This window comes from Falco peregrinus, chromosome 17 (assembly GCF_023634155.1).
Source record: "Falco peregrinus isolate bFalPer1 chromosome 17, bFalPer1.pri, whole genome shotgun sequence".
NCBI lineage: Eukaryota > Metazoa > Chordata > Aves > Falconiformes > Falconidae > Falco > Falco peregrinus.
The window spans coordinates 717,430-738,491 of record NC_073737.1 but is presented as its reverse complement, the minus strand read 5'-3'; the positions used below and the strand labels follow the sequence as shown (position 1 = coordinate 738,491).

The following is a 21,062-nucleotide window of genomic DNA, read 5'->3' as shown; positions in this document are numbered from 1 at the left end:
AACTAATTCTCATCCAGCCAACACCATCCAATTTCAAGCCTCCACAAACCCTCATTTTCAAATCAGCAATGGGTATTTGCATTCAGAAGGCTGTCTTGAAACTGTACATCTGTTTAACCATCTTCTCATCATACAACTCACCAAGTATAGGCTGAGAACTTGTGCCTTAACTGTCACATCAGCGAGAAAAAAATCCCCACCCTCTCTCCTACTACTGTGACCTGTGGGTTACGGATTTGGTCATCCAGTTCATTGTCTGGCAGCAGCTTAAAGACATGTTGCCGTGGACAACGTTAGTGGAATTCTGATCTGTTGTCACGCGCTGGTGTGTTGAATTCACATCTTTCTTAAAGACTTCTCTAAAACTGAGCCACATCATCAGGTGAGGCTGCATACAAAACACCAGAAAGCTGTTCACACGATCCGCAGGCAAACATTTCAGTTTGAGCAGCACTGAAATTGTATAACAGCCTTAGCAAAAGGTTTTTTGCCCCAAAAAGCATTACCCTACCTCATCTCTTTGAAATAAGAGCAGCCCTTTTTCAATTACACTGACAACTTCCAGTCTTTCCTTAAGAGAGCTTCCTTTTCCACTTTAAAAAGCTGGGATATAAACCAAACTATTTTGCGCAGTGTTTCACTGGGACACCAAGTTTTATTTATTCTCTGGGATGTTACAAGCATGTATCTAGCAGATTACAACGTACTGTGCTATGCTAGTCGTATTCACCCATTTTAATTCCATCTACAAACATCATTCAGAAGTTGATGATCTACAGACTGCTAAGTAATTTAACAAAGCCTGTTTATGAGCCTCTGCCATGCTCCTAATAGCAAGAACTCCCTGTCACAAGGCTAGAGCACTAAGCCATGACAACACTACAGGCTTCTTGTCACAGTCATGTCCATCTGGGTCTGCAGTAAGATGCAACACTTGATCAATGTATCCAGCAAAAGTCCTTACCTGTACAAAAAGAATGATCTTGCCAGGAGAGCTTATGTTACTCAGGAAGGCTGAAATAAGGTAGACTAGCAAAAATGCCATTCTGCTAGTGATGAGAAGTTCTGTGCTGATACCTTGGTACAACTATCCCACCAAAGCAGTATTAATGAGATCCAGCCACAGTATTAACAGAAATCAAAAGCTGCATGACAGTGTGTGGTCCCTCTTATCTCCTCCACATACAGCCCTCCAGGTCAAAGTCTGCCCACGCTGTATCACTCTTCACAGCACCCAGTCCCCAGCTGCAACAGCTCATAAGGCTGTCAGTGCACTCACTTCCACAGATACTAATTGAAGAGGGTGGGTCATTGGTGCGCTTCATTTTGGTACGTGACAAAAGCTGCGGGTTAATGAACTTCAAAATACTCATATTTGATTTAGGAGTTACCAATGAAAGAGGTTTTGATTTTTATTTTTTTTTAATTAACTCCTTTCTGGAGCTCACCTGTGTAAAGTAGTCCTTGATGATAGCCTATGCTTCACAGCTGGGACAATTTGTACACCCACCTCATTATTTTCCTATACAGGCTGCAGAAGCAAAGATGATTTCCTCACTGAATTGTCACTCTCAACAGTCTTAAAACACAAGAGGTTGTTCTCCTCCCACAGACCTTACATCATCGCGAGCTTCTTCCTTCCGAGCCTTTTGCTGTCATCACAGTTAACACACCCAGATTTTCCCACCCCTCTTCCTTTCCAAAATTCCGCATTAGTTTGTTAATTTCTCAGTTACTACCCAGCAAAGCAGCATCTGGGCTGCGTTAACAGCAAAAGGACAGCCCCTGGAGCTACCAAAACAACAGAACAAAACAATGAATCCTGAACATACAGGAATCTCAACATTTAAACCTAAGGAAGGATTACTTCATAGAAGTCACTCCCAAGCTCCAATACAAAAATACCCCATCATTGTTAAACATCAACAAGAGGCTCAAGAGTCATACTTACCCTTCCTCAGCAGAGGAACACTACCTAAAATCACGTGAATGTGATTTTCAGTGATACATGTCGATCTTGCAGAAAAGTATTTCAGAATAAATTCACTGCAACAGCAATTACTCTATTAAATTACAGCATAGGCTTCTTGCAAGCTGCAGAATTTCACTTCCAAATATGACCCATAACAGATACTGCACTGATACAACATTGGAACTCAACCAGCAGATAAAGAAACTAATTATTTCAAGGTTTATAGGAAATACTTTATAGCAGCTGGGAAACAAAGTGAAACCAACAATAACTTCAAAACTGCAACCGAGTTTCTTAAAGAGAGAAAGAGCATTTGTTCTGTAAAACTGGGTAGCTGGCACTCTGTACTTGTCCTTTCCCACGGCTGTAGGATCTTCTGACAGAGCAGAGAAAAAGGACTGTTTACAGACACTCTACACACAGACAATGTTTGAGCAAATATTTTCATGTTGTCCATGGGAGAGTCACAATTCAAAGTACCAGAGGAAAACATAAATGAAAAAAAAAGTATAAGCAGTAAAAGATAAGGCAGGTTAACGCAGTAGAAGTCTTACACTGTTCTTTCTTAAATTAACACTATTTGTTTCACTTCCCATCCTGAGCCTCTCAGCTTGACTCAAAAATAATAAAAAAATAGTCTGTTACACCTTCAACAGCGAGTGTCCAGTCATGGGACAGTTTCAAAGAGGTTAAGAATCCCCTGGGTTCACATTTTCCACCAACAACTGCACTTAAACTGAAGTAATTTTTAGCATGAGTATTTTGCAACTTTACTCTCAGAAAACAAGATATTTACAAAGTTCTCAAATACTGCTTTCATACTACAGTAGGCTAAATAACAACTGACCTCTCAGATTATCAAAATATTCTGAACAATGCCAATCCCATTTGATGAAAAGTTTTTCTTCCTCCCAAAGAGGGAGTTTTGTAGGTCTGTGCAAAATACAGCAACACAGTAGGACTTCCCTACTGAAATACACAAACACGAATCTATCCACTGTGTTATTGCTCAATCAGGAAGAGATCAAGAAAGCGAGAAAAGATGCAGTAACTATGCAATGTGTAAGAACCACTTCCTAAATGTCAGAAGCACACACCATTGTTTATCACCGAACAGGACTAAAGGTAAAAACTCCCAAGCATGAGGCGGAAGGACCGTCTCCAAAGCCTGCTGGAGGCAGAACTCAGAGGAGCTGGCCATACCTAGTCCACGGCAGCCAGAAGCCAGTGCAAAACAACAGCACTTTCCCTGCATAACCGAGACCCACAGGGTCCTGTGCACCTTCTGCCCACTGCTACCAGCTGACGAACCCTGCTCGGACCAGCACAGACACCTGTTAATCTAAGCCTGGCAATCACCACAGCAGTGAGCTGACACAACACCTACTATAAAAAAAAATAAATAAAATGTAGTGCATGCATATTTTAAATTGAGTTTCCACAAAACCTTTTGGAATTAATTTTACCCTTTTCTGTAACTACCACGTGGGTAGCCCCACTGAAGCAGGTAGGTTAGCACTTGTTAGGGGTAAGGCATTTTACATAGATGGTAAGCATTGCAGCGAGAACAGAACAGTCCTACTGGCTCACTGACCGAGTCGAAAAAGCAGCAATTTGAGTCAGTCTGATGTGTTCAGTGAATGGTGTCACTGCCTTGTCACCCTGAGCTGGACTTTCTGTCAACTGTCTTGAAAGCAGAAGTTCTAGGCCATCTTCATGCATGAACAAAAACTCGGGGTCCTGTCCACACAGACCTAAATCAGAGATCCAAAGATCCATTCACGTCGTACCACGCCTTCATTACCTGAGTCACCACACATATGCTTGCTGTCATTTTCTGTGCTGTTTCATTCCAGTGTATGCCTGTGTCTAACCTGGGCTGGTATGGGTCATCTCAAATGCCTAATCCACACAGCAGCTATTTTCAATTGATGTTCACTGCTATAAGTGTTTGACAGACAGACAGCTGTTTGGCTGAACAGGCTAGGTTGGTCAGGTTTTTTAAGTGATGCAATCGACTTCTGTCATGTCTCCACCTCTCTCAAAACTTTAAGACTGCCCAGCTGGAATCATGTGAAATGTACAACTTGCTTTTGCTGAAGTTCAGTGAAACTTGTACACACCTGCCACCCAGCTCCTTGCTAGAGCTGAACAGTCACCTCAAGTCACCTGGAGGACCAACTTTATCAACTGTAACAGTATCCTGCAGTGTTCAACTTACATGAACTGTAGGCAGAAATAAAAAAGTTATTCTTACTGATCCCTGCATTCAGTATTTGTAGTCTGCTTTGTAGGATGTAGGACATGCTCTGGATGTCCTTAAGAAGTCATGCATGGCAAGTTTTATTTACACACATTGTGACAATACCAAGTTTTACAACAGCACACAGATTCACTAGCAGAAACACTGTAGCCTGTGGATTTCCAGTGACTTCAGCTGGACTGAGTCGCCTCTTCTGACAGACACTGATGGTGAGTAAGAGGCCTCTTGACAAACATTAAAACATCTAGTAAGGCTGACTACTTCCCTGTATATCTTTCTAAAGGTGGTTTGTTTGTTTTTTTAATGCCATAAGAAATAGTCACATCTGTAATATGGTTTTGATAAGGCTGCTTTTAACAAGTTTCCCATAGTGACGTGGAAAGAAACAACTGAACAGCAAGGGAAATGCTATGCATTGAAAAGAAAAAAAAAAAAAAAAAAAAGGAATTAGTCTTGAAAATGAGCTTAGTGCACTTGTTTGTTTTTAGAGCCTTGGGATTCAAATAGGAAACATGGAGGAAAATCTTTTGGTCTTCAGTGAAAGTCACAGACTGATATTCACGTAAAACCAGCAGTCAGACCTTTGGCGATACCTAATATTGTCCGAGTCACAACATGCCTTCACATATCAAAACTAGTGTGACAGCTGCAACATATCTCATGTGAATCACTTCAAACTCAGGCAAATTTGCCAAACTGAAAAATACAAACCACAGTTGTATTAGAACAAAACATACAGTCTGTGATCATCATTCTCTACTCTTACTCTGTAACTTCATACAGCACACACTTTTTGGAGCAAATCTTTTCAAGCAGTTCATTTAAAAAAAAAAATAAAATCTAGCTGCCAAAACATTACCTGTGCATATCTACGATACAGTACTAGAAGATCTAACCAGGCATCAAAACAGGCTTCACTTTTTCTTCAGCTACAATTACAGGCTACTTTACATTGTCTTTTGAGTTGGTTGGTCTATCTAGACTATGTTATCACTAAGGTAATTTAAAAAAAACAAACAAATTGAAAATCTTAAACCCGTATCAAAACTGCCGAGCGTATTGACAGTCAAAGAAGAGTGAGACACACAACAAAGTAAAGTGCAATGCAATGGCACCGGAAAAAACAATACTCCAAGAAACGACAACCCTACACTTGCATGCAGTTCCTAAAAAGGTTTTCATTCGTGCTCGTATCTGAAGTTGACAAGTGCGAGGCTCGGGCACAAAGGCGGCTGTGCATGCCTTCGCAGGAGCGCCCTGCGGGCTCCAACCCCAAGTTTCTCCCCGCCAGGTCCTGGGCTCGCCCAGAGCGACGCCGGGCGCTGGCCCCGGTTCCCTGCCGCAGACCGGCGGGGCCCGAAACCCAGTCGGGTGCGACAAGCGAGCGGGTCCCGCCGCGCCTCACGGAGCGGGCCCGGCCCGGCCCGCTGCGGCCCGGCCCCGCGCCTCACGGGGACGGCGGCCACCGCCGCGCCGCCCTGTGCCCGGCCCGGCTCTGCCCGCGGGTGGGGTCGACTCGGGACGGCCCGGGGCCCCCCGCCCCCTCCCTCCCTCCCTCCGCGGGGGCGGCCCCGGGGACCGCGCCGCCGCCGCAGCGCCGGCAGCAAACATGGCGGCCGCGGCCCCTTTAAGCCCGGGCGGGCCGGCGCCGCCGCCGCCCCCGCCAGCGCGGCCGCCCGCTGCCCTCACCTTCAGTCTGTTCCATTCTAACTGCCCCCGCCGCGTCCACCCAGCCCAGCGGAGACAAAGGCCGGCGGCGGGGGCGGCGGCGGCGGGCTTCCCCGCCTCCTTCCGCAGCAGCAGGCCGCGACGGAGCCCCGGCCTCGATTTCCGCGCCCCCGCCGCTGGCGCCGGGCTCCGCCCCGGGAGGCCGCCCGCCCCCCCACCGCCCGCTCCCGGCCGGTGCGGCCAAGGGGAGGCGCTCGGCGGGGCGCGGGCGGGCGCGGGCGACCGCTGGCGGCGGGGGGAAGGCGGCGCTCCGTGCCGCTCTGCCCGGATCCCGGCCCCGCTTGCGCGCCCTCCGCCTCCGCCCCCCCCCCCCCCCCGCCCGCCGCCGCGCACTGCGCAGGCGCACGCGCAGGCGCCGCCACCGCCCCCCGCACCCCCATTGGCCGCCCGGACGGCGCCCGCCGCAAGGCACGACGGGAGCTGTAGTCCCGCGGGCCGGCCCGTTCCCAGCAGCCAGGCCTCTACAGCCACAGTCCCCCGAAGCGCACGGCCTGTCCCGGGTGCAAGAGAACCCCTGGCGGGTGTCGCCGAGGCACCGGGCCGCTGGGACGGGCTCCTCGCCGCGTTCCCGACAGCGGCAAAGCGTGTGGCCCGCTAGCCAAACACCCAGCGCGTGGGCCCGCATGGGCCAGCGTGGTGGGGGGACGTCGGTGCCCCGGCTGGCCCCGCTGCGAGTGCAATGACGGCTGCGGGCACCGAATGTTGGGTACAGGCACGCGGTCCTGCAAAGGCCAGCGCATGCCGAGGCATTACTGACCCCACCAAGCTGCCAAACCGGGCCGTGCGTTTGCACCACCGTTAGGAAACGGGCACAGCCCAGGCGAGGCGTACCATGCGTTTAATTAGGCCCAGGCGGCATGAGGCCTGGGAACAAAAAACATTCTGCAATCTGTCTTGCAGGGTCTAGGTCTAGCTCCTGAGGTTTGACATCTGGGTTGGATTGAGAAAGAAAATGCTGTCATCCTCAGTAGTTTCTAATCCTATTTTGGCTGGAAAATTATGCATTGTGATGTTTGCAATTAATTCCCCTCCTCCACAACCCTCAAGTCTTTCTTTTGCAGAAAACACAACTGAAGTGCGCACAGTAAATCTTTTCTGCAGCAAAAACATTAACACGCAAGGAAAAAAAAAAAAAAGGAAAATGGAAATGGAAAGCAAGAAAAGCACAAGGGAATGGAAAGTAAATAAGATGGGAAGATAAGATGACATCTATTATTAGGAAAGGAAAAAAAAAAAGAAGTCAGATAAACCAAGAAGATTTAGGTAGAGAGACATGACACAACACGAAAGAGGAAGCTTAAGAGATACGAGCCTTCCGAGTCACTGAGCAATGATTTCTAAATTCACAGCTTTTCCCATTGCCCAGAAAGCAGGGGCTCAGAGCCCACAGCGAGGCAGTGTGTGTCTTGGGGGGGGGGGGGGGGGGGGGGGGGGGGGCAGGAATTGCTATAATAAAGTGAATTTAAGAAGCAATCTTAATCGTCCTCCTTAAATACAATATGGCAGAAAAAATGGAGGTGACCTAGAAAAGGCTTTCTCTCTCTCTTCTCCCTTCTGTAAATTCTAAAAGCCTAATATTATGCATTAATATTAAGGTCAATATTAATATATGGGAGGTCCTGATGCTCCTGCAGCTGAAGTAGTCAAGGGATGACAATATATTTTTTTTCCGATTCCTTCTGACAACTAACAAACATTTTGACAGGAATTACAGTTTTCCCCCTTTTTTCTCTTGTTCAATTTTCTTTCACATTACCTTTTCCTGCTCCTGGTATTTGTTACTGGAAATGATCTGCTGGCTGGAAAATGGCACACTGCGCTAAAGCTACGAGCAGGATGAAGGAAGCGCCGCGACAGCAACTTCACCGTTCTTAGTCCCTGAGGAAGGCTGGATGATTTGTGCAGTGTCCAGCACAGAACACAAAATAAGGGAAACATAACGCACCGCTTTGCTTACTCTGTGCAAGGACTACAACACATAACCAGCTATGTACAATCGTGGTAATGCGTGATCCTTGCCAGGATCGCCACTCAGCCTGCACTGGGGAACCTGTGGGTGCTTGACCCCAGCCCTCGGGAAAAGCCCTTCGGTTGCTCCGCAGGCACTTGGGACCTCACTGCCAGGGTCCACATTTCCAGCTCCAGGAGATCATCCCACATGGTTCAAGCCAACGAGCAACCACAGCTCTATCTGTAACAGACCCCAGCATTCCTTATACGCCACACAATTGAGTGCTTTACAATAACCCCAACGACGTATGCAAGAGAAAACAATATTCTCGAACAATCAAAGAGATGGTGAATTCTCCCTGAAGAATGTTCCCCTTAAAACACAGCATGCTAATCACTTCCAGAAGCTGTGCCCCAAATCGTTCTGCCTGTATGCTTCAGAACAGTTCAGAACCAACACCTGTTCCTGGACAAATGATCTGTGCCTGGTGCCATTCCCAAAAAGAAGGGGTGGTGTTGCTAAGGGGGCTCTGAACAGCAGCGCAGAAGCTGCAGCTCTCTAACACAGCAGCATCAAGGAGGGGCTCTGACTGCCCTCACCACTTAAATGACTTTCCTAAAGACTTTCCCCCCAGCTTAACACAGCAATAGAGCATCCATGTATCAGTCTCCTTTGAAACACAAGTGTCTAGCCCTCGCTCAAGCAGGAAAAACTCCTGAAGACATGATCTAAATGTGTTTTAATCACAGTTTTGAACACCATGAAAACCAGAAGGTAAATAAGCACATCCAGCACACCCTGGTCTGCATTGTCTTAGAAGCCACCTCATGAATTCACATTGAAATACACCTCTGAGGAGATGAAATCAGCATTTCCAAGATCTTGAAAGCTGGAGTCCTACCACAGTAACACAGATCTCCCACTTCAGCATGAGGAACAAAGGACACCTTCCTGAGCTGGGTTCAGAGCCCAGGAGCTTGTGCTTGCCTGCTCATCTAGTTTTAATTTCCTTTCCTATTCTGTCACTTCCTCAAGCAAGAGCCTCTCCCAAGGGGAGAAAAGAAACAAACAAACGAAAACTCTCCTCTGCGATCCTAAGGAACGTGGTTTACCACAACCAACTCCGGCATAACAAAGCACACAGGAATTAAATTGTACCATTACATGGACTGCATTAACAATGCAGAAATGGCTCTGACAGTAAAAAAGTGTTTGGATTAATGGTGGAGTTTGGGGTTTTTTTTCATGATTTAAAGAAACTGGAGACCAGTCCTTTATGGGAAACATGTTTTCCAACCGAACAAAAACACAGCAACACACTGACAGCTCTGGTGGCAGACCTCGGGATCTTTCTGTCCCCCTTTCTTACACATCTTTCCCAATTTTATTTCCTACTTTTTAAAATATTGTTCATTTGTTTTGGCACCCATTAGTGAAGTTGCCAAAGGGCTACAAATGTTTTCCATTGTGGGCAATAAAATGTTTTTTCCCCACTTGTTCCTCAAACACAGAAAACATTTCAAGAGGCCAAGTCTCCTGTTACCTACTGAGAATGTTTCCCCAGCTGCCTACATGTTTCATCAGATCCACAGACCCAAAGTATTTGTCTCAAACACGTCAGGGCTTGAAAGTCTGACACCCAATTCCATGCAAAGCTGTTCTCAGGCGATAACACACAAAAGGAGACTCTACTCTTACGTGCCCTGTCATACACACAGCTGCTCAGAATATGTTCTACTCTATATATAGATAAAAATTGTAATCACTTAAACAGGAACCTTTCACATAAATACAAGGGCTTGTTCCATACAAAAAAATTAAGGAATACTATCAGCGTTTTGCTGGATAGTGTGGGCTGCCTGTTGCAGACTGCCAAGCTACGGATGGCATTTTCCCCTTTTGAAAACCCTATAAATGCACCAGGAAACACCTGACACGGCCACCAATGAAGCAACACTTCACTGTGCGAGTGAACTGCTTAACAAGCTCTCTTACCTTTCGCCAGGACTCCAGCCAAGGCTTCGAGGAATGCAGCAGGCACGCGGAGCAGAATCAGAGAGTCCCTTCCAGCCATGAGCCCGCCTCCGTGCATGGCTCCCGGTTTCTCTCCTGCTCTCCAGGTGCTACATAAATAACAATGAAAAGGCACAGGTGAGGATCCACCACCAGCCGAGCTCCTCCAGCCTCACTGATTGGGCAGGAGAGCAGCCACCCCTGGGAGTGCGCTGTGGCTGCCTGCGGCAGAACTAACGAAAACCAATGTAATGAGCGGCAGAAAGGATGAGACCCCAGGCCCCTGCAACCCCCAGGCCCTACTGTAGGCCTCACTGCGGGCCCCACTAGAGGCATCAGGCCCAGAGGCCGGCCTAGTCCCTGTCAGGGGCTCCCGTCTCCCCAGACCGGAGCCGAGCGCGCCCTCTTGTCACCCTTCCCTACGTCACGCACCACCCCAGTGCCTCGCGATGGCGTCACGCACCGGCCCATGACATCACCCTTCAAGGCCCGCCCTCTATCACGTCGGCGCCTCGGCTCTCGCACCCAATGAGCGGCTCTTCCGGAGGGCACCTCGGGTCAAGCCCCGCCCCTCCCCGCTCCCATTGGGTGACCTCCGGCACGGCCGCAGTCCTGTCTTCTGATTGGCTCCCGCCGAAAGGGCCGTGACGCAACGCGATGGCGTGATGGAGAGGGGGACCATAGAGCGCCGCTCGCCGGGCTAGAGCGCTGTGGGCAGGGCGCGATGGGACGGCCCGGGAGGACTGGGGCTGCGGCCGGGCCCCTGGCGGGGAGCGGGGCGGGGCAGGGCGGTGGGCACCGGCCCTGGGGTGGCGCAGCCGACGGCCGGGGAGGGACCGCGGCGCCGGGGGAGCTGCGGGGAGCCCCGCGGTGCTAGCCCCGGCGTGGCCCGCTCGGCAGCCCGCAGGTCCCGCTAGCAGCCGCTGCACGGGCACACCGGGGATGTGCCCGCTGCGCGGGCCGCAGCGCTCCCCGCCCGCTCCCCCAGGCTCCCCGGCCGCCGCGCCGTGCTGCTGGCGCTGAGCGCCCCGCCGTTGGGCGCCATGGCGGCCTGCAGCTGCAGCGCACTCCTCGCTGCCGCCAGGCCCAGGTAAGGCGCGGGGCGGGCGCGGCGGGGCGAAGGCGCAGCAGCCTGGGGGAGACCGCCCCGAAGGCAGCGGGGGGCTCCCTGGCGCCGTAACGCTTGTCTGGAGCGATTTATTTATGGCGGCTGGTCTGTTCCGCCGTGTCCTGGCGTACACGCTCGGTGCATTATCAGCCTTATCAAACAAAAAAAATCAGCGCATTATCAAACCAGAGTGCTTCTACAAAAGATTACCGGGCTAAACGTGAGAAGTACAAAGTTTGATTTATCTAAAACTAAAGGATTTCAACAGCTGTCATAACACACAGCAGCCCGCGAGGTCTTGGCTCTTCTAGGAAAAGAGATCGGGCTCTCTGACCCCTTGTCTCTCCCCGGTGCGCAGCCTGCCTTTTCCAGCTGAGGCTGCTGGGGGAGGGAGGGGGCAGGAAAACAGAGAACTCCGTTCTAGAGAGGGGAAGGGGCTTTGGTTTTTCTCTGTTTGCAACTGGGAAATTTTAGCTAGTGCAATCGGGTTGAAGGGCTTCCCAGAGACAGTCTGAAGTCTTGAGTTATTCTCCCTCAAGAGAAAAGTTGTTAGTGGGGGACAAATGCTTGGTATTTTATCCACTACTGAAGGATCAGAATCTCAGATTCTGAAGCGTCTACAAGATTGATTTAACGAGATTCATTTGGCACTAAGAATATTAGTTTGTGTGTAATGCCGAGGTACCTAAGCCACAGTGTACTATTACTTGCTTAAATACCTCTCCAGTTTCAGAGGCTCCCATCTTCTTGCGTTCTCCAATTCTCCATACACTCCAGCTGTTGCTTTTGTCCAATTAGTGGATTCTCATTTAAACCAGACTTGCATAAGAGCCTCTGAAAACCTGCCATCACCGCACTGTGCGCGGTTGGGCTTTGGCCTGCCTCCCTCACCGGCTAACATTGTGCGAACGTTTCACATGTCCACCTGCTTGCATCAGGAGCTCCAAGACGAACCTCCGCCCCACCGAAGCACTGTAAAGCAGGGCACTAAGCCTGCTAAAACTCCAGCAAAACAAGTCGTAGAGGCTGCCGGGGGGAAAAAGTCTTTACGCCAAAAAGTTGTGGATGAACTGAAACATTATTACAATGGATTCCACTTGCTCTGGATTGACACTAAAGTGGCTGCCAGGATGGTGTGGAGGCTGTTACATGGTCAGGTCCTCACTAGGAGGGAGAGACGAAGGGTAAGTGCCAGACATACAAACACCTTGCTAAAACAATATATTAAAAGGCTTACTGTAATGAAAGAAGCTTAGCCACCCAGTTTCCACACTTCTTTGGAATACTTTTTTTTTGTCTGTCTGGTTAAATAATAATTTCTGCTGTGCTCTTTTCTGTACAGTTGATGAGAACCTGCGCAGACCTCTTCCGCCTAGTTCCCTTCCTGGTGTTTGTTGTTGTCCCCTTCATGGAGTTTCTGTTACCTGTATTCTTGAAGCTCTTTCCTGAAATGCTGCCGTCGACCTTTGAGACAGAGTCAAAAAAGGTTTGTGCCCTTCCTGAAGATGTAGACTGTATATTCCAGCTCGCTAGCACATCTGTACATCTGCATAAAGAGCTGTCGTTTCCTGCCTGCTGCTGTAAATGAGTGCCAGCCTCATATGCATGTCTAGGTCAGGCAATCCTAGCTTATTCCTATACAGTACAGCAGAATTTGAAGATTGTACTGTAAAGAGTGATCAGTAGGAAAGTGCACAGCAATTTCATTTTCTACAGTAACCAAACTTTCATTGCGCGCTTTCAGTGCTGACATCTTATTTCTTCACTTTCTGAGAATCCCCTCCCTTCTGGTTTTCAAGTGGAATTTCTAATTATGTTTTATTTCCTAAATGAAGGAAGAAAAGCAGAAAAAGAAATTAAATGCAAAGCTGGAGTTAGCAAAGTTCCTGCAGGAGACCATTGCAGAGATGGCCAAAAGGAACAAAGCAGACACAGGACAAGGAAAACAATTCTCCACTTACGTGCACCAGGTAAAATGGGCTGTGCTGGGGATGACAGCAATAGGACTTACACCAGCCTTAGTGCTGTTATTTTGAGCAGATAATATGGGATTTGTACGATTGCAGAGTATCTGCCAGCGCAGAGCTGTCCTGTCAGGTGTTACTGTTAACTGGATACCCTCTTGCAGCTAATAGGCTGCTGACACTGGCTTTTGACCCCATCTGTCAGAGCTGTTTATACAGACGAGCATTTCCAGCCTGGAACAACAGTGAAAGTTTTACACTGTGAAATCCTTCAAGTGGCCACTCAAGAGCACTGCTTTGCTTCGGCTTTTTAACTACATCATTCTGTTTCCAGCAAGAGATGGGAATACCGGTGTGAGAAACAGGGAGGGCTTCTTCTTTTTAGAGGGGGAAGAGGATTCAGAAACTATTGTGCTGTTCGGGTTTGGCTTTTGGCCTTGATGCCTCTGCTTTGTTTAGATTCGTCACACCGGCCATCAGCCCAGTACCCAGGAGATCGTACGCTTCTCCAAGCTCTTTGAGGATGAGCTGACCCTGGAGCACTTGGAACGACCGCAGTTAGTGGCTCTTTGCAAATTGCTTGAGCTGCAGCCCATTGGCACCAACAACCTGCTCCGCTTTCAACTTCTGCTGAGACTCAGAACTATCAAGGCAGATGATGAAGTAAGTTTAAAATAGCACAGATGACACTGCTTTGGTGGAATGCATGCTTTTTGCAATCTCAGGTTCTGCCCTCTGAATCACTGCCTGCTTTATGCAAGGCACTGCCCACACTCAGTCCTTAGATGTGAAGTTTAATACTGATGGCAGTCAGATTCTCCACATGAGAGATTCCAGGAAAAAGCAGAATGAGATTCTACCTGCACCCTTGCTGCGTTTGGTGAGCCCAAATGAGTGTGGCACTGCAGAGATTGTCACTCTTTAGAACACCCTCGTATTTTTACTCTGGAGTCATACTAACTTGTAAAAAAAAGAGAAGTTCCAATTCTGGAATAAATGGCATATGGAAATGCCAGACTTTAACCAACTGAATTCAGTATGAGTATATAATGTGACTGGATTTATCTAGCCTGGAGAAGGCAGAGGGAGAATCTGCTTGCTGTTTTCAACTGCCTAATGGGGTTACTTAGAAAACAAAACCAGCCTTACAGATGCATAGTGAAAGGACAACAGGTAGTGGTCTTAAGTTGCAGCAAGGGAAATTCCAACCTGGTAAGAAAATTAAAATCAATGAGGGGTAAACAGTGGAACATGTTGTCTAGAGGTTGTGAAATCCCATCCCTAGAGAGGCGCAAAGCATAAATGGAAAAGACTGAGCAATATAGAGAAACTTCTAAGTTAACCCTCTTTTGAACAGCAGGTTGGACTGGGGACCTCGAGAAGTCCCCTTCCAGCCTACATTTTATGTTTGTGTAGGAACTGCAACTTGAAATGGTGTTAAGAATCTATTATGACACAGAGGAAAGACTGGAAAAATTCTTGCTAGTAAGAGGTAACTAGTTCTGAAAGGCATGTGCAACTAACCACAGCCTCAGCTTTAAAGCTTGCTATCTTGACAATTCTCAGGGTTGTCTGCCTTTGAGTGAATTCTTCAAATCTGTAGCATCACATGTAAAAGAGAAATTGTCAGTAATTGAGGCAGGGGTTGGACACAGAACAAAATGATCAGGACCAAAGTTTTTCATCCTCTGTAGCTGAAGACTGTCATCTTTCAAGGACAGAATGAATTATCTACAGCAGGGGTCCTCAAACTACAGCCCACGGGCTGGATACGTCCCCCCAGGGTCCTCAATCCAGCCCCCGCCCCCTGCCCCCCCCCCGGGGTTGGGGGGGAAACCAAGCAGCCGCAGATGACTGTCTGCTACTTCATCTGTGTGCCAGCCCCCTGTTCAAGAAGTTTGAGGACCCCTGATCTACAGCATCATTTCCATCTCACCTTTGTATTGGTATGACTTTATGCATGCTTACCTAGAGATATTTCTTTGGTCTGAAGCTCATCAGTTACGTCAGGGTTTTGGTTTACTCTGTGCCTAGGTAGGAACATTCCTTTTTGTTTCAGATGATTGCCAAGGAAGGAGTCAATGGCCTAAGTGTGTCTGAACTGCAGAGTGCATGCAGAGCCAGAGGAATGCGATCGTTGGGTCTCTCAGAGGAGCAGCTAAAGGAACAGCTCACACAGGCGAGTATGCTCTGGTCTGCTCTTGTTTGACAAGATTTCTCCTAGGACAGAGTGGCATGCACTGTTCGGTTCAGATTGAGCAGGCATAGTTTTGCTAAGAATTCATGCAGGTGGATTCTCACCTGCATAGCTGAGCATTAAGGCATGTAGTATCCAGATTATGTCTTAGACTAAAGAGAAAACCAAGTAGCATCAGGATCAGTAGGAGCAAGACGAAGTTGGGAGGGGAGCAGAATATGTTTTAAGCTTCTGAAGTAGCCAAGACTTGCAGCAGAGCTAACACTAGTCTTACAAGCATTCAGAGAGATTACAGACACTGCTGTAGATGCTGTATTTCAGATAAGCTGTAGGTAATTCAAAGCATTTGGCTTTCACTGCTGGCTGTTTGTCAGTAGTGGTGGTGATACCTCACTAGTAGCTGGAAACTTCCTCTAGTGTGTGTTCCATCAGGTATTCTTACCTCTTCAAAACTCTTTCTTCTCATTATGGTAACTTAAAGCTGTGTTAGGCAAACTCAAGGCAGCTTTAAGATCTTTAAGGACAAAGAGTGCTATATAAATAAGTACTGACATAGAGCTGATATGAAATAACTTTTCCTTCTGTTTTCTTCTAACAGTGGCTGGATCTGCATTTGAAAGAGAATGTTCCACCTTCTCTGCTCCTGCTTTCCCGTGCCTTGTACTTAATAGATATAAAGCCACAATCTGTTCCAGTTCCACAAAGTAAGGTGAGTTGTTTGAATAGAACTTTTGGGTTAATAGTTTAACCATTATGCATTATAAAGGTGAAGCATTGTGACGTGAATCTTGTTCTTTGGTTCTCGAAGTGGACTGATGTTATAACTGTGCTGAACTGTGTGTTCTTCCGTAGATAGGTGAAACCGCTGAAATCGTGACATCCATCCTTGAAGGTCAAGAGACCCTAATGGATCCTGCTCCCATTGTACAGGGAAGAAAGGTTAGGAAATAGTGGTCTACAAGTAGGAAAATGAGTCTGTAGTGCTGTAATCTTTGGGAGGAGCGTCTGAACAAACCTTTCCACAGCTGGACAAAACCCAGCATTTGACACATTATGATACAATGTGCACGTTGATGTTATGTGCACAGAGCACATAAGCACTGTATATTTTTCATGATGTACATGTTTTTGCCTGATGGCCTCACAGCTGCATACTCTGACTTAAGAGACAATGGAAGGGTGCTGAGATCTGCTGTGGCACACCTTGTCCTGTTGTTGGGTAGTAACAGCTGGTTATTCAATACCATGTTCCTAGCTTTCAGCTAGAAGAGCACTCACAAGCTTCTAAGCTGCTTTAGCCACGTAAATACAGAGACTTCAATGCAGGGATGTTTAGCTCAGAGAAGCCAGTTAAAGTTGACTTGTTTTCAGCTCTCCTAGTGGACTTGGGCTGAGTTGTCTGGGACAAAAAGAGTCAAGATCGCTAGAGTAAGAAAGCCAGAGCATATGGTTCTCAGCATAAGGCTGAAGCTATTTCCTTAGATTAGTCCAAGCTGCTAAAAGCAGCAACAGAAATTGAAGGAGAATATTGTGTCAACTACTAGAAGTATTTCCAAATGGCTCTGTTAAATTTGCGTAGGGGAAATGACAGAAATGCTGACATACAGCTTTTGCAAACGTGCATTGCAGGGAACAGCCTTACCTAGAAAGGAGAAGGGACTGTACAGCGTCTAGCTAGAGCTTTGTTTTCTGAAAGGGTTCTGTAACTTAAAGCTGCTTTTTCCTTAAAGAATGAAGAACTTGTGTCTCAGCCAACAGAGAAATTGCCAGTCTCGGAAGTGTTAGTTAAGCCTCCCTCACGAGAGGTAAGCTTGTCAAAATTCTTAGACCTTCCAAAGGAGATTGTTCTTTACAGAACTTACAGACAAACTGGAAATTTATGCTACAAGATGTGAATATTGAGTTCAAGGAGTGACTGAAGAAATTGTGGATGAGAACTGCATGGGGGGCTGTTAAATGCAGAAATACAACATGTGACTGAGAGGCTGCAGTCAAACTGGGGAAGGTGGTGGAGCTTTGTGGGAAATGTGTGTCCATTCCTTGTGGTCTTCGTAATAATCTTGCTTTGGACCACTAGGTTAGACCAGTCTTCTGTCAGAAGTGTTAAGTGCCATTTTGTATCTGTAAAGACAAGTCACTGTAGAAATGTTTTTTTGCTCTTTTCTTTCTGTGAATACTTGATTTTGGTTTAGCTGCTTATGTCTACATCTAGGATGCCCACTTAAGGCAAGTTTGGGAGTCCAGACTGACATTTTACCAACAGGAGAATGTTCCTTTACCCTGAAGAACTGTGTTCTTAGTCAGCTGTTACTCTCCAGGGCAGCTTCCCGTAGTAAATGGGAAGATAGCCTTCTTCAAAAAAGGTTTGAATTTCAGGAAGCGTTTGTATTGGTGCTGCCTAAAAGCTGCCACTTTCTCTTACACCTAGACCAAAATGGAAGCATCTCAGAGCAGCAAGGCCGGTGCCAATGGAGTCTAGCCTGAAACCAGCGAGGACTGTTTTAACGCTGGGAGGGAAGAGCTTTCGTCTCTGCACCTCCTTAAAAGAGAAGAGTGATTTTCCAGGAGGCCACGAGCAGGTGTCAGCAGCCCTCAGGGGCCTCTCCCTATTCCAAGCTTATTAGCAACTAGGCTGTGCTGAGGCTACCTGGATATCTTCTGTACTCATCCCCTACCCCAGCCATTTTAACTTATGTTGTAAATATGTTAATAACGATGCTACTGTCTGTGCTGTTACTGAACAGGTGTTTGTGCTCTTAAACCTTAGGAAAGGCAGCTTTTTCATTGTCATAAAGACCTGGGCACAGAATGAGCTAGGCTGGAAGTCCAGTAAAGCCTGTTCCACATTTTGAAATCCTGTGCAGGAACATACCCACATATCCAGGGCTCGCAGGTTGTCTTGCTGCTGCAGCTTTACAAGCTCTTGATCCTAGTTAGTGTGATTTAACCAATAACTAGTGCACAGAGTGACCCATGGAGCCGTCGTATTTCAGTCACACTTATAAACGGAGGACCAGCACTCTCCTCAGGGGTGTGGCTGAACTTTACTGTTCAGAAAGACTTAACAGCTTGCTGGACTTGCAGAGCGGTGAAGGGGACAACTTCCACTGTGTGAGCATTTGCATTCATCAATAAGAGCTGCAACAGGTGCCAGACACTGTTGCAGAAGGCAGAGACTTGCATTTTTAGGGTCCCACTGGGTTGTGTGAGTTAGCAACCTGGGGACCCACACACGTTTCCCAAGTCTGGTGTAAGACTTGGTTGAAACTTTATCAGGCTCAGAACTTCACATCAGCAAGTGCTCTCAGACTTACTATACTTTACAAAATAATTCTTTACAACACTCCAGTGTTGACTGGGTTTTTTTGGTATCCAGAGGAGGATACTGAAAAGCTGTTTTTAGCATTTGTAATTTTCTTACTTCGTCCTACGTAAATGTTCAAAAATTACTCACATCATGGATTTTAAATATGTATATTTATACTCACTGTAAAATTAAAGTTAGACTTGGTGCTAAGTAGAATGAAATGTCTTTTCTAGAGGTCAGACAGCCTTTAGAACAATCAGACTCAAAAAAAGCCAGTCATCTCAAGGTCAGGTGTTTGAGCACTTTAAACATGTGACTTCAGGCTCTTACTAGCAATGTAGAAAGAGCTTGCAGAAGACAGCTGCTGTTGTACTGTGTTCTTAGCTCTGTACCTGCACCCCTGCCTTGTTAGTACAGGCAGTATCCCATGCTGAATATTTGTGTTTAACTGGTGGCTAGTAAACGAGAACAAATGCTTCAATAAAATAACCCCATTGCTCAAGTGTTACTCCTGCCTCTGTGTAGCACAGCTGAGATGTCGCTGGTGCCGTTACTTCGCTGGCTGAGACAGAATAGCCTTTGGCTGCTTGTCTGTTTAACAGAAGCCTCGTCTCCAACGCTGATTGTTGCTGTTACTTGAACAGAACTGTGACCTAACATCGGCCGAGCCTGCTTCATCTAGAAAAGCAGTTTGTCCCCTGAAGAGCTGAGTACGAATGTTGTTCAGTGCGAGGTTTCACTGGTGTTGAGCACCAAGACTAGAGTGAAGAAGTAAAAGAATGCAAGTAGTTTCTGTAGTATGGCTAAAGCAAGTAAATAGCGTAAATTCCTGATTTCAGGGTGAGTGGGAAGAGCTACGCAAGGGAAAGGTTCCCCTGTTGTGAAGCACACAAATAGGGTTTGCAGAGCCAGCCTAGTTCACTAAACCTTATCAAAGCAAGATGTCACAGACAGGAGGGAAGTTGTTACCTTTTGATAAAGTAAACAAGCTCCATGTAACTGGGTAAGATTTCTTGAAGTGCAAAAGAAAAGAAGCCGCAGTGAAATAAGCTTGAGTAAGTGTTGCTGCAGGGATTGAGGCAGCTGCAGCCAAGCCACGCGTTCAGGATCTGTGTTATCTTCGAGTCACCAATCTGCTGCATCGATTCAGAAGCCAAAGTTGTGTGTGCTCTCATGGGGCTACACATGCAGCTTCAAGACGAGTAGAGAAGCCGGTACTGCTAACCAAAGGGCCACTGCCATGGGGGCCACAGTGGGAGGCCTCCTCCAGGTGTCTGCAATTGGCATTTGAGACCGGCAGCTCTCGAGCTGCCGCTGTAGGACAGGCAGTGTCGCAAACATTAATGCAGTCTGCGGGAATCAATCCCTGTTCCACACCAGCGGATAGGTACAACAATTCCATTACTATCAATGATTTTTCTAGCTCTGCCACACTGCCCCAAACCCCCGTTTGTTGCCAACAGTCAGTAGTTCACATTACTATTACCAAGGGACATGTTTTTCAGTATGATGTGAAGTAATTAGTCTACGCAGGAAGCTCACAAATAAACCTCAGCCAGGGCTTCCCCTAAGCTGGAAGCCATCGCTGGTACCTGTCATGGTTTAACCCCAGCCAGCAGCTAAGCACTGCACAGCTGCTCACTCGCTTTCCTGTGCCAAGGGATGGGGAGGAGGTTCAGGAAAAAGGTAAAACTCGTGGGTTAAGAACAATAAAATAATTAAAATATACTAATTGTAATGAGGAGAGAGAATCCCAAAGGGATCAAAATTCAAAAAGGAACAAAAAAGCCCCAAATGATATCTGCTCACCCCTGGCCTAGCCTGGCCCCCAGCAGTGACTGGCCGGCCCCAGCCAACTCCCCCTGGTTCATACGCTGAGCGTGAGGGTCTGTGGTATGGAATATCCCTTTGGCTAGTTCAGGTCAGCTGTCCCAGCCGTGTCCCCTCCCGATTCCCCATGTCCCTCCAGCCCTCTCACTGACAGGGTCCAAGAAACTAGAAAGCCCTTGACTTGGTATTGACATCGCCCAGCAAGGACCAAACCCATCAGTGTGCTCTCAGCGTTGCGCTCACACCAAACCCAAAGCGCAGCACCGCACCAGCTACAAGGAGAGAAATAACTCTCACCAGGGTGCCCGAGCACTGGTGCGGAGCTGCACATCCACCTCCACCCGTGTCCCAGCAGGAGTGGGGGGGCTGGTCCTGCGCCGGCACACGGCCACGCATGGCCAGTGCCACTACCCACCGGCAGATAGCAGCAGCATCCAATTCTTGTCCCGAAACGCCCCAAAATGGGCTGCATGGAGCTCAACTGCCGCCTTTGGGAGCACCCCAAGCTGCTGCCAAGCTCTGCGTGTGCCCAGCTCCGTCTGTGCCCACGCAGCCACCCTGCCCAGGTCGGGCCACCGCCGGGCCAGGCACCGGCAGCGTGTGCTGAACACACACCTTACAAAGGGATGCAAAACATCGCACGTCCCGGGTGCTCCTACAGCTGCCTGTGAAGCCCGGTGGATTTAAGCCAGGATCCTGCCTCCCAAGAGAAGCGACATTCAGCATCCA

General features: G+C 47.8%; 2 protein-coding genes across 12 annotated transcripts in view; one reads left to right on the top strand and one right to left on the bottom strand.

The window, feature by feature from the left end:
* NSD3 (nuclear receptor binding SET domain protein 3) overlaps positions 1-10,049 on the bottom strand; it is a 52,152-nt gene extending 42,103 nt beyond the window's left edge. For 2 of the 7 annotated variants that reach the window (XM_055820074.1, XM_055820077.1), the window contains exon 1: positions 5,925-6,258. The gene's annotated coding sequence lies outside the window, so the exon portion shown is untranslated. Of the gene's footprint in view, positions 1-964; positions 1,239-2,819; positions 2,925-3,776; positions 3,984-5,924; positions 6,259-9,909 lie in introns of those variants that run through there. The other 5 variants (XR_008750035.1, XM_027781148.2, XM_027781149.2 and 2 more) reach the window with 5 other exon arrangements.
* A 589-nt stretch (positions 10,050-10,638) lies between these two features.
* LETM2 (leucine zipper and EF-hand containing transmembrane protein 2) lies at positions 10,639-19,005 on the top strand. Of its 5 annotated transcripts, none has more exons than XM_055820302.1 (10): positions 10,640-11,017; positions 11,763-12,219; positions 12,378-12,521; positions 12,871-13,005; positions 13,459-13,662; positions 15,059-15,178; positions 15,795-15,905; positions 16,049-16,135; positions 16,927-17,001; positions 17,389-19,005. In XM_055820302.1, exons 1-10 carry the CDS (start codon positions 10,971-10,973, stop codon positions 17,419-17,421), a joined length of 1,413 nt encoding a protein of 470 aa, XP_055676277.1. In that variant the 5' UTR covers positions 10,640-10,970; the 3' UTR covers positions 17,422-19,005. The 5 variants fall into 5 exon arrangements, with proteins under 5 accessions (XP_055676275.1, XP_055676277.1, XP_055676276.1 ...); XM_055820301.1 differs by having other exon boundaries at positions 10,641-11,017; positions 17,625-19,005; XM_055820300.1 differs by having other exon boundaries at positions 10,639-11,017; positions 16,927-19,005.
* The last annotated feature ends 2,057 nt before the right edge of the window (positions 19,006-21,062 follow it).